The following is a 12,522-nucleotide window of genomic DNA, read 5'->3' as shown; positions in this document are numbered from 1 at the left end:
AGATTTTTTCTGCTTCAGTTGAAGATTAATTCTTTGTTACTGCTCGTTGACTGAGGAGAATAACTGATCTATGTCCTCATTATAACATCCTTTTTATTTAGAGAGTTACTCTATCTATCCTTGTTTATCCTTTCTCTAATGGTAAATTATACCTTATTTCAGTTTGGTGCCAAGCATATTGGAATAATTACTTCATGTGTTGTCATAAAAATGACATATTTATCCATACATCTCAATACAGCGTTTGCCATTTTTGCACCGTTATTGAAGCATTTAATTTGGCATCCTGTATCCCACTCATTACATTTATTTGTGGGTTTAGGTGCCCGCAACTGAAAATCTTTCCTTTATATGGTTAGTTTTTAAAATATAATTTAGTAAACACAACTAAAATTGACAATTTATTTCTTGTAGTACAGAACGGTTTCTGGAACAACCTGAGATACACACGTAAGATTAGATTTTTATATATGAAATTATAATTTTTGTCAGTTTACTTCTGTTTCTAATTCTTTATCTAGTACAAAGTAAGAGTGACTTGGCTTATCTAGTATTAAACTGTTTTCAGTACATTGATATTTCTGTGTTCCAAACTGCATGCAAGCCATGTGATAATAACTTTTCAATCTATGGTGTGCAATTACAGGTTAGTCTACATGAGCCCATAAATAGTCAGATAGTTGAAGAGCAGTTACGTGCTTGTTCCCTGTAGCTTAGTGCTTCTATTAATTATTTTTAGGGCTGTCGATTAACTTACGCGATTCACTCAAAGATTAATCGTGATTAATCACAGTTTTAATCGCACTGTTAAACAATAGAATACCAATTGACACTTATTAAATATTTTTGGATGTTTTTCTACATTTTCAAATATATTGATTTTAAATTACAACACAACACAGTATAAACTTCACTTTATATTATTTTTATTACAAATAATTGCACTGTAAAAATTATAAACAAGTGTATTTTTCAGTTCACCTCATACAAGTACTGTAGAGCAGTCTTTTTTATCATGAAAGTGCTACTTACAAATGTAGATTTTTTTCTTACATAACTGCACTCGAAAACAAAACAATGCAAAACTTTAGAGCCTACAAGTCCGCTCAGTCCTACTTTTTGTTCAGCCAATCGCTAAGACAAACATGTTCGTGTACATTTATGAGAGATAATGCTGCGCACTTCTTATTTACAATGTCACCAGAAAGTGAGAACAGGCGTTCACATGGGACTTTTGTAACTGACATTGCAATGTATTCACATGCCAGATCTGCTAAACATTTGTATGCCCCTTTATGCTTCGGCCACCATTCCAGAGGACATACTTCCATGCTGATGACACTAATTTAAAAAAAATGCATTAATTAAATTTATGGCTGAAGTCCTTGGGCAAGAATTGTATGTCTCCGGCTCTGTTTTACCTGCATTCTGCCATATATTTCATGTTATAATAGTCTCGCATGATGACTCAGCATGTGTTGTTCATTTTAAGAACACTTTCGCTGCAGATTTGACAAAACGCAAAGAAGGTACCAATGTGAGATTTCTAATGATAGGTACAGCACTCGACCCAAAGTTTAAGAACCCAAAGTGCCTTCCAAAACCTGAGAGGGATGAGATGTGGAATATGCTTTCAGAAGTCTTAAAAGAGCAACACTCCAGTGCAGAAACTACAGAACCCTAACCACCAAAACAGAGAATCAACCTGCTGGTGGCATCTGACTCAGATGATGAAAATGAACATGTCAGTTCACACTGCTTTGGATTGTTATCGAACAGAACCTGTAATCAGCATGGATACATGTCCTGTGGAATGATGGATGAAGCATGAAAGGGCATATGAATCTTTAGCGCATCTGGCATGTAAATATCTTGCAACACAGGCTGCAACAGTCCCACGCGAACACCTGTTCTCACTTTCAGGTGACATTGTGAGCAAGAAGCAAGCAGCATTATCTCTTGCAAATGTAAGCAAACTTGTTTGAGCGATTGGCTGAACAAGAAATAGGGCTAAGTGGACTTTAGATTATTTTTGAATGCAATTATTTTTGTAAATTCAACTGTCATGATAAAGAGAGAGCACTACAATACTTGTATTATTAGTTGACTTGAAAAATACTATTTCTTTTGTTTTTTACAGTGCAAATATTTGTAATCAAACATAAATATAAAGTGAGCACTGTACACTTTGTATTTTGTGTTGTAATTGAAATCAATATATTTGAAAATGTAGAAAACTTCCAAAAATATTTAAATAAATGGTATTCTATTGTTTAAAAGTGCCATTAATCGCAATTAATTTTTTTAATTGCCTGATTAGATCGCTTGACAGCCCTAATTATTTGTATATTTTTATTTATTAAAATTATTCTTTTAAGGTTGTAAAGTTAATTAAAAATTGAATTAAGACTGATCTTACCACAAATAACATTCATCAATATTGTGTATTTTAAAATGATTGCTTTTGGTTATTAAATTTTCAACTGGAATTTATCATAATGGAGAATGTTTAGAAGTGTTTCATTAATCGCAGTTTAACTTTGTAACATCACAGGTGGATACTGTGAAATATGAAGATTAATCTATTTTTCCTCTCTTTAGGGGACGATTGTTGGTTGGTACTTTTGTGGCACTCTTTTTCAACTTGTTTACAATGCTTTCCATTCGGAATAAGCCTTTTGCTTATGTGTCTGAAGGTATGTGTTAAATGAACTGTGACAAGATTCAAGGAAAGGCAATGAATATTAACTGTTTTCTTCCAAATATATTTTTATTAGATAAGAAACACAATTGCCATGTATGTCATTTCTAAATAGTTCAATAAATCTAATTAAAAGGTTCTGAATTAGAGGCAGTATCCTCATTTGTCATGTACTAAGTCTATAGGGGGGACAGAGAGTAGTACACAATTTACCATATTGATGTTGGTAATTTCAGATGTAGCTACTACTTTGAAGTATTTAAAACAAATGTAAGAAGCACTTCTTCGCACAACTCTCAGTCAACCTGTGGAACTTGTTGCCAGGGGATGTTGTGAAGGCTAAAAGTATAACTGGGTTAAAAAAAGAATTAGATAAATTCATGGAGGATAGGTCCATCAAAGGCTATTAGCCAAGATGGTTAGGGATCGAATTTCATGGTCTAGGTGTCCCTAAACTTCTGACTGCCAAAAGCTGGGACTCAACAGCAGTGGATCACTAGATAATTGTCCTATTCTGTTTTTTCCCTCTGAAGCATCTGGCATTGACCACTGTCAGAAGACAGGATACTGGGCTAGATGGAACATTGATCTGTCAGTGTGGCCATTCTTATGTTAAGACACAGATTTGTTGTTTCTTCTGTTTTAGCTCCTTTATTCAACCAGTAAAATTTTAATGTGGGCAATCTTACAATGATACAGACAGACTTATACAAATATTTCAAGTTTTGTTAATAAAAACCACCTTCTTTATACAGTTTACTCCTTGGAGTTTTTATTCTTTGTATTGTAAAATCACAGTCATTCTAACTAATTGAGCATTATGGAAACTTGCAAATTGAGTGAATGCATAACTTTTTTAAAAGGCTGTTGCATCAGAAAATAAATTTGTTTTGGTTAGTGTAGTTTTAATTACTTATAGTATTTTATATGTAACCCACCAATGTGGAAAAGCAGAGTGAATTGAGCAGGGAGTCAGGAAGTCCTAAATTCTAACCCTGACTTCCAGGTTGAAGCTCAACCATTCTGTCACATTTTCCACATCAGTAAAATGGGGGTAATATTTACTTTATAAGGGCTTTGTGAGGATTAATTAATTGTAGTGCTCCCTTTCATAAATGTAGAGAGTTGTATCAGTGCTTATTACTATTTATAATTTGTGTGTAGTATATTTTGAAAGTAAATTCTTAATCTAAGACTCATTACAGCTGTCTTGTTAGAGAAGGGATGAGGTCTACGTTTTTCGAGAAAATTGAGTTTTGGAGACTAGCTTCAAAGTGAGAATTAGCCAAGTTCTACATTACTGTCATGATTTGTCTTTGACCAGATCCCTCATAAGGAGCTAGAAAGGAAAATAATTAACTGTGTGGTAAAGAACCAGAAACCTTTGATGAATTTAAACAAATATTTAAAAATGTATGTGATAGGAAAGAGTCATAGAAAATGGTTCTTCGTTATAACAAAGACAGATGGAGTATTCCTAGGGTCTGTGTGAGGATGTAGAGGAAACTGTAAACAAGGAGATGGTGAAATGTGCTGATAACAATTATTTAGGCTAGTGAAAACTAAGGAGGGTTGTGGAAAAACTCAAGAGACTTAGTCAAATGGTGTTGGGTATCAAGGTGGAAGATGATTAACTGGGATCAAGGCAAGGTACTGAAAAACTATCTAAATTTCTCTTGTGTAACTGTGTGCGTCCCACCCCGCCCTTTACACTAGGGTTGCCAATTTTGGTTTGTTGTATTCATGGAGGTTTAATAACATGATATAATCTTTAGTTAAAGATCAATCTTTAATTCTTGGAGACTCCAGGTCCGTCCTGGAGGGTTGGCAACTGTATGGTAAGGGGAGATTGAGGTAAAAAGTTCGGGGGCTACTGTTTTAGGGTATAACCCTGTCATCTGAGTAGGGGTCAGAGAGGAATTTTGGCCACCAAATTTGAGCACTGCTGAATTGATTAGATACCCTGTGTGAGGCCTTCAGCATATATTGTGTGTTGGCCACTGTTGGAGGCAGTATATAGGTACTGATCTGATCCACAATACTAATTCATATGTGCCTATATGCATACTACAAATGTTACTGTCTGAGCCTCAATTAGAAAGGTCTATTGATTTTATTTATTTTATTTTGCAATTTGTTTAGAAGAGCTGCATTAAATAGCTAAAAGGTTGTGGTTTTTTCCCCACATCTAATTCATGTGCTGTGTTCTAGGATGGATAATGCTGTAGCTGCCTGTATTTACAAAAATTTCCTTTCAACATAGTCACAGGGCCAGACTGTGCTCCCTTTTCTGATGTTGGTGAGCACCTACTTGCCTGAATAGTCCCATTGATGTCAGTAGGACTGCTCCTGTGATTTTCTGCGCGCACACACACACGTGTGTGTGTGTGTGTGTGTGCGCGCGCGTGTGGAAGGCGAGGGTTTACAAGTAGTGTACTCCCATAGAGAGCTCAAGTTTGTATGCATTTAGAAGTTAACAAAGGCAATATTTTCTTTAAAAATAAACAGTGAAATCTGCAGTTGCACTTGAAATTAATCCAATTCAGATGTTGCATGACAAAAGATTTCTAACCAACCACAGGCCAGAAAATGTTCTCCTTTCTCAAGTGATATTTGAAACTCTGATCATTGTGATCTAATGTTAAGATGGATTATTCACTTATATTTTACTACTTCCTTACATTATTGTTTATAAACACACCTTAAGATGAATTGTTGTCCTGATTATAATTGGTACCTCTGTGTTTTTGTGAAGCTGCTAGTACGAGTTGGCTTCAGGAGCATGTTGCAGATCTCAGCAGAAGGTAAGGCTTCATGATATTTTTTTTCATAATAGCTAATACTTAAGTCAATATTAGTCATTCTTATGTCATACCAAGTTATTTTTAACTGCATCACATCGTATAGGGCACTCTGACCAGGAACTGAGACATGAGTTTGGTATTGAAACGTTTCTGCTCTTTCTCTTGCTCAGCAAATCTGAGTAACGTTCCTCAAATGAATGAAGATAATTCTGTCTCCAGCAGGGCCAGTCTGAACTGCATTTCCTAGCAGCCATTAGGGCTGCCTCACAAGCTCAAAATACTTCATTTAAACATAAGAATTTTATGGGGACGTCTCACTTAGTCCAGCGGGAAGATGGAGGTCGCCAAAAAGACCAGGCATAGAGACAGGTGCACATTGTTTCTCTCTCAGGTTTTTTCCTTTTATTTTCTTTGTGTCCCAAGCATCACAGATCTTCCCTCCCTCCCCCCCCCCCCCCCATTGGCTGCAGAGCCACAACAAGGTCTCTCTTCCAGGAACTGAAACATTGTCATGATTTTGGCTGTTAACCCTTTTAGTATATTTGGACACTGAATGCCAAATAATACAGATAATTTGCAAATAGCCTTTGCCAGATATTTAAAATATTTGTTTTGAGCCTTACACATCCCTGTGTGTATGGTATGCTGTCAGCAGTACAAATACCTTATCTTTAGATAGAACTTTTTACTATAATTAAGTATGTTAAACCATATTGCATAACACTTCGGACATGCTGCAAAACCTACCTGTTCCCTAAAGCATTTCAGGCGTGGGGTGGGCAATATGATATCAGGTGTAGTAGAAGGAGCGAAAAAAGCACAAGTTACTGTAATCATAAAGACTTTGATCCTTCAATGAGCTAAACAGATCCCACAGTACGCTTAAGCACATCCTGAACCTGAGTGCATAGTACCTTATTGGACCAAGCCCTTAATGGTGCAAGTTAGATGAGACAAGATGAAAGGGACTCTGTGTAGCAAGAAGCAGGACTGTGAAGGTCACATCTCAATATGTGCACATGGCAAAGAGTCAGTAGTTTCTAAGTTGCATAAATAAAAAGTTACAAATGTAAAGAAAAATAATGGTACCACTGTACAAGGGCTTTGGAAGAGCAACCCTAAGACTACTGTGTAGAGAATTGAGGGGGTTAATGTCTACAAGATTTAGATAGACAAGACAATGAGGTTGATTTATTGTATGGCAACCCAGTATTATGGGGAACAGCATAGAAAGCTGTCTTTAAAAAAGACTGGAAAATGTGATTTTTCAGATATTTAAAGGGGCTTCCAGAACAAGGGTCTAGGAGACACAGTCAGATCTGTTAACAAGAAGAGCATAACACTTGATCGCGGTTAAAATTTGTGGAAATGTTTTCTAAAAGACTGATTACTCTAGTGTACTTTACTGTAATTTTGTCTTCTGTTTCCTTGTAAGATTAGAAATCTTTATTTAAAACTGGGAAAGAGTTTAAATATAATTAAGATGCGAAAGATAGGAATGTTCCATGCACAAAGCACTTGATTTTAAATTGAGTAAGAGGAGGAGACATAAATGGTTCTAGGCCTGAAAATAATTAATCTTTGTAGCTCACAAAGAGGATCATTTAACTTCCAGAAGTAATAAAAAGGCTTTTAACCCAGTCAGCAGCAACATCCTGCCTGTGTGATCCTCGAAGTGGTCTATTGTATGTTGGAGTAGCAGGTGTAGTTTTCCAGCACTTACAACAACTGCTAGCTGACGATTGCTTTTTTCTGTTTTATTGCAGTCTATGTGGAATCATTCCAGGGTTGAGCAGTATCTTCCTTCCACGAATGAATCCTTTTGTCTTGATTGATCTTGCTGGTGCTTTCGCTCTTTGCATTACGTATATGTTAATTGAAATTAAGTACGTATAATAATTATTTAAATAAAATAAGTATTTTAGGGTTTAATTCATGGGAAATCTCCTTTTAGGCTTGCAAGCACTGATCATGTGATAAGAAGCTGAAATTTCACATGTGACACGTACCATAATCATTGAGACACATTTGTTTTTTAAAAGGTTGTGTGTTTCAGATACATATGCTTAGTGAATTTTTGCATGTTCTCTCTCTCTAGCTATACAATGGTTGCCATTTAAAAGAAAAGGCATATGGCTTGCAGATGCCCTAGGAAACAAGCACGTCATTTAAAATTACCCTTTTTGTTGCAGCAATTATTTTGCCGTAGATACAGCCTCTGCAATAGCTATTGCTCTGATGACTTTTGGTACCATGTACCCTATGAGTGTTTACAGTGGAAAAGTACTACTTCAGGTGAGAGAGTGTCAGACAATGTTTTAATTTTACCTTTTTAAAAATGTACATGTTTAATGATATCCACCATTAAAAATGTAAATGAAAAATGTTCACAAGAAAGAAATGATACACGATTAAACTCTGAAGAAATTTCTGATGTGAGACAACTGTGTATCATGGAATCATAGCAATCTCAGATGCAGCCTATAGTTTTGATTGAGTTGTTAGTATATGTAACAACAAAGCATCAGCATTGTGAGTTTAGTAAACTACCTGCTCAAGTAATTACATTTAAAGGACTATACTACTATAAATTATAAAGGCAGCAGACAGTAGATCATAATAAAGTTAATATAGCTTTAAGATTAGGACCAAATTAGCATCTGTTTGTTTTTATTGTGACATTCTTTTGATTATTTTCAGACAACCCCGCCGCATGTGATTGGTCAGCTAGATAAACTTCTTAGAGAGGTAAGTTTAGTGTATAACATGTTACATGAGGTGCACAGCAAAGAAGTTCAATACAAAGGCTGAACGTGCATAGCGAAAACCTACAGGTCCTTCAAGTATTCATCCTACAGAAGATAAATCTGACTGCAAATGGAAATTCTACACTTGCGCTGTGTGTGTGTGTGTGTGTGTGTGTGTGTGTGTGTGTGTGTGTGTGTGTGTGTGTAAAAAAAATACAAAGCTTACAATCTAAATTAGACAGTACGGTTGATTATGTCTTACAGAAGTGTTCACGTTCTTAAATTGGTACAGATCTTCTTTAAAATATGTTCAATCTTTGATAATTTATCGCTGAAAGGGTTTGCAGCAATTCGTTTTAAGAAGGCATAAAAGAAGGAGTTCCATTTATATTTTAACAAATAGAGAAGTTGTAAGCATTCGTGAAAAAGCCTGGGTGTTGGAAAAAACAGATCTTGCTATATGAAGAAATTACACATTTTCAGATAGTGGGAATACATTGGATATAAATATATCTAGGAGTTTAGTGGCATCTTCTTCAATCAAGTCCCTTATGAAAATTTAATTGAAGGGAGAGTCCACAATGCAAAATGAAATATTGACAATATCATCTACAGCTCAGTTATCTAAACCAATCTACATTTCTAAAAGACTGGAAAAGTTTTCTTTAATGATAATTTACCACATTTATGTTTTTAAATTAGGTTTCCACTTTGGATGGTGTCTTGGAGGTTCGAAATGAGCATTTCTGGACATTGGGCTTTGGTACTTTGGTATGTTTTGTGCCATATTGTCTTGTCCTTTAAAAAAGGAACATTATCTTTAATCTCTTAGCTAAATAATTACTAAATAAATGAGATCTCGTTATTTTAAATGGAATTTAGAAATTCAGATGCCATAAAATATAGTTTTTCCCCTTCCTGTTAAATAAAGCTTGAGTGGATTTTTTTTTTTTTTTTTTTTTTTTTTTTACACTCATTGCAGCACTTTTCTGAAAACTTAGAGTGAGGTTTGGAATCCTCTCCCACACCCTGAACAAGATGCAATTTTTGGTTATATACAGAGGCATCATGTCATAGATTCACCACAGTAACCTTTTGCTAAAGAAGTGCACATCACAATTCAGAGTGATATCATAAATATAGAACTACTTTATATCTAGAAAGAGAACAATACCACTGGCAGCAAATTTGTATGTTTCTCAGCTATGCACTCTTCTTACTACAGGCTAGATTATAGCTTGGTCCTTGTAGAATTTTTTTATTCTTTTTAAAGTGCACCCTCCATGAAATCTTTGCTTTGAACCATGCGTTGATAACCAGTTTTCAGACTTGTCAGAGGACATTAGAGTTGAATCTTCTTGGTGTAGTAATCATTGACTTATACAACAACTTTGGAATAAAGCTACCATTTTGGATCCTTTAAAAATTCTTCCAAATGTCATCAATGATTAGTGCCAAATCAATTGATATGGGATTCTCCTATGGCTTTATCTTACGCGAAGTTAATTGGAATTGTCTCTGAGGAAGAAAAAACACAGCTATGAGAAGTGAAAAGGAAAATATGGTTTCTTCAGCTGACCCATATGTGCTCTAGCAATCCTAAAACAGAACTAGAATTCCTATACTACAGAGGAGCACCTAGTAAGATCCTAAATGGAAAATATGGAGTTTATAAAAACTTTCTAACAGCTGTTTTTTCTTCTGTGATATAAAATGGACACACAAAGGAAATTATTACTGAAACTAAAGTGGGGGATCAGGTACTCCGTGACAGCCAGGAATTAAGAGTCCTTTAAAACTTTTCTCTCCTTTTTATTCTTTTTAGCATGTCATACCCTGAAAACATAGGAGCTTCTTCACCAAAGTTAACTTACCCAAATTTGCTGATAAGGAAAGGGAGGCTCTGGAGTCACCTATTCTGTTATCTGAAATACCAGATGTTACTGAACTACTGAAGTCATGCGGTGGGAATTCATTGGACTCAGTGGATTCTCCACACATTTTTACAAAACCTTTGCACCTCAGCTTGTCTGTTTTGTACTGGGCACCTTCCAATCTGCACTGGAAATTGGAGTGATGCCCAAGATCTGCCTAAACTCTTGCTCGTTAGTGCTGCCAGAAAGAAAATCAGCCATTAACTGCCTTTGCTGTAGGTCAGATTCTTTGTTTGATGGATGCAAAAGGCAAATGAGGGACAGAACTTTGTTTCCCATGCTGTCTGCAGTACTAGTTCAAGTTATGGGAGAGGGAAATATTAGTAAGGGTCAGGCAGGCGCACACCACACACAGATTATATCCAGTAGTGTAATCACTTCAGACACAGAGCTCTGAGTCTGTGTACTGTTAGTGGCAATGCTTCTGTTCTTACCTTGCCTTCAAGCTCACCTGATACAGGTGTTGTCTCTTGCATTCAGCAGCAGCACAGTGACATACTTTCCTCAACTTGGAGTTTGTTTTAATGCTCTTTCTTCTTCTCTCCATCTGCTCCTGTCATGTTACAGCTTCTGCCCTCACTTCATTGTTGACTATAAACAATATTTAACACCAAGTGCATAATATTTAAATAATCTAAATTTCCCAGATATGAATCTCAGCCTATTCCCATTCCTAGTGTTTTGGCCTCATGGAAATTTGTGCTCATCATGGAATTACTTAAGTGTGGCTCTGATGTTCCACAGTAGTCTCCACGTTTGTGCTGACTAAGATACTGTTTAGCTCTCCTTGTAGCTAAAATGTTTAATACAAGTCAGGATCTCTACCTAAAAGTCTTATAACAGCCTGGTTGGTTTTTGTTTTGGTTCACTTTCTAGGCTGGATCAGTACATGTACGAATTCGAAGAGATGCTAATGAACAAATGGTACTTGCTCATGTGACTAATCGACTGTATACTCTAGTCTCTACTTTGACTGTCCAGATTTTCAAAGATGATTGGATCAGACCTACGTTAACATCTGGGCCTATTGCAAACAATATGTTGAATCTTTCAGATCATCATATTATTCCAATGCCACCTTTAAAGGCTACTGATAATTTGAACCCTGTTACATCCACTCCAGCTAAACCTAGCAGCCCACCTCCAGAATTTTCTTTTAACACACCGGGCAAAAATGTGAACCCAGTCATCCTTTTAAACACTCAGACAAGACCCTATGGATTGGGCCTTAATCATGGATCTGTACCTTACAGCAATGTATTCAATCAAGGACTTGGAATTCCAGGGATGGGAGCAACTCAAGGATTCAGGACTGGTTTTACAAATGTCCCAAGCAGATATGGAACTAGCACTCGAGGTCAACCCCAGCCATAATAAACTCTATTATGCGTTATTTATTGTACATAAGGATATTGATTTTTTTTTAATTGCCCAGTTTTTGTAAACCATTAGACCATTCTGAATTACTGGGATCAATTGTATTGTTTATATTCATTAAACGGTTAAATTGCATTTCCACTTTTTTATGTTAGTATATATGATGCAACAAATTCTTGACAGACTGGTGAACTTGCAAATAGTTCTTACAGCTACTGAATTTATTCACATGCAGATTTTCTATTCACTTTTCTTTTTCCTCCAATAATGTGCTTAAGTATAACATGAACATAGTTTCATGAGAGAGCAAAATTGTGAAGGCGAAGCATCCTCCATTCTTTTCAACTGCGAATTGTTTCTGAATTGTTTTACTGAATGATTGTGCAACGGCAGTGATTCATCTGTTCTGCCCCAGTTCTCATTTTTTTTCTTAAAAATTATGATCACTGTTTGATCAATCTTTGGCAAAGTCACAGTTAGATTTTCCTTGGTTGGAAAAGTCTTTTTTCTCAATACACATTTTACTGGCCAGTATAAGGACAAACTAAGACTTTTAAATTTCTTATTGACATTAAGGAATCATTTATTATATAATTGTATTTCTTGTTGATTTTATTGAGGTACAAAGTGTTCATCAACTGTTTTCTTGTAACTGTTTCATACTCATATTTGTATTTTTTTATTTTAATTGCAAAATTACATGACAATATACTGGGAAATAAAATATTAGAAATTCCATATTCTAGAAGCACTTCTTTCTTACCTGTGGCCACTCCCGTAACAGTATGAACCAGATAAATAGCTTTGGCATGCTCTGTGTATGGCTCACTCTTGATAAGCCACTAGTTCATTCTTCAGATTGTTGAAAGTGCCCTTTCATTCCATTGTGACTTTGTATTTCTCCTGTAGAGCTTCAAAAAACAGTTCACCATTTGTAAAGCTAGTACACAGGCATAGTA

The 12,522-nt window shown here is 35.7% G+C and overlaps 1 protein-coding gene across 7 annotated transcripts in view; it reads left to right on the top strand.

The window, feature by feature from the left end:
- The window catches only part of SLC30A6 (solute carrier family 30 member 6), a 31,741-nt gene extending 19,440 nt beyond the window's left edge, over positions 1-12,301 (top strand). For 5 of the 7 annotated variants that reach the window (XM_050950305.1, XM_050950307.1, XM_050950308.1 and 2 more), the window contains 8 exons: positions 415-450; positions 2,602-2,696; positions 5,457-5,505; positions 7,272-7,391; positions 7,698-7,800; positions 8,206-8,253; positions 8,955-9,023; positions 11,063-12,301. In XM_050950305.1, coding sequence (XP_050806262.1) covers positions 415-450; positions 2,602-2,696; positions 5,457-5,505; positions 7,272-7,391; positions 7,698-7,800; positions 8,206-8,253; positions 8,955-9,023; positions 11,063-11,560 — 1,018 coding nt within the window. In that variant the 3' untranslated portion in view covers positions 11,561-12,301. Of the gene's footprint in view, positions 1-414; positions 451-2,601; positions 2,697-5,456; positions 5,506-5,695; positions 5,875-7,271; positions 7,392-7,697; positions 7,801-8,205; positions 8,254-8,954; positions 9,024-11,062 lie in introns of those variants that run through there. The other 2 variants (XM_050950306.1, XM_050950312.1) reach the window with 2 other exon arrangements.
- Positions 12,302-12,522: the final 221 nt, after the last annotated feature.

Source organism: Gopherus flavomarginatus, chromosome 4 (genome assembly GCF_025201925.1).
Source record: "Gopherus flavomarginatus isolate rGopFla2 chromosome 4, rGopFla2.mat.asm, whole genome shotgun sequence".
Taxonomy (NCBI): domain Eukaryota; kingdom Metazoa; phylum Chordata; order Testudines; family Testudinidae; genus Gopherus; species Gopherus flavomarginatus.
The sequence above is the reverse complement of the archived record's forward strand: the minus strand, read 5'-3'. Positions and strand labels throughout refer to the sequence as shown.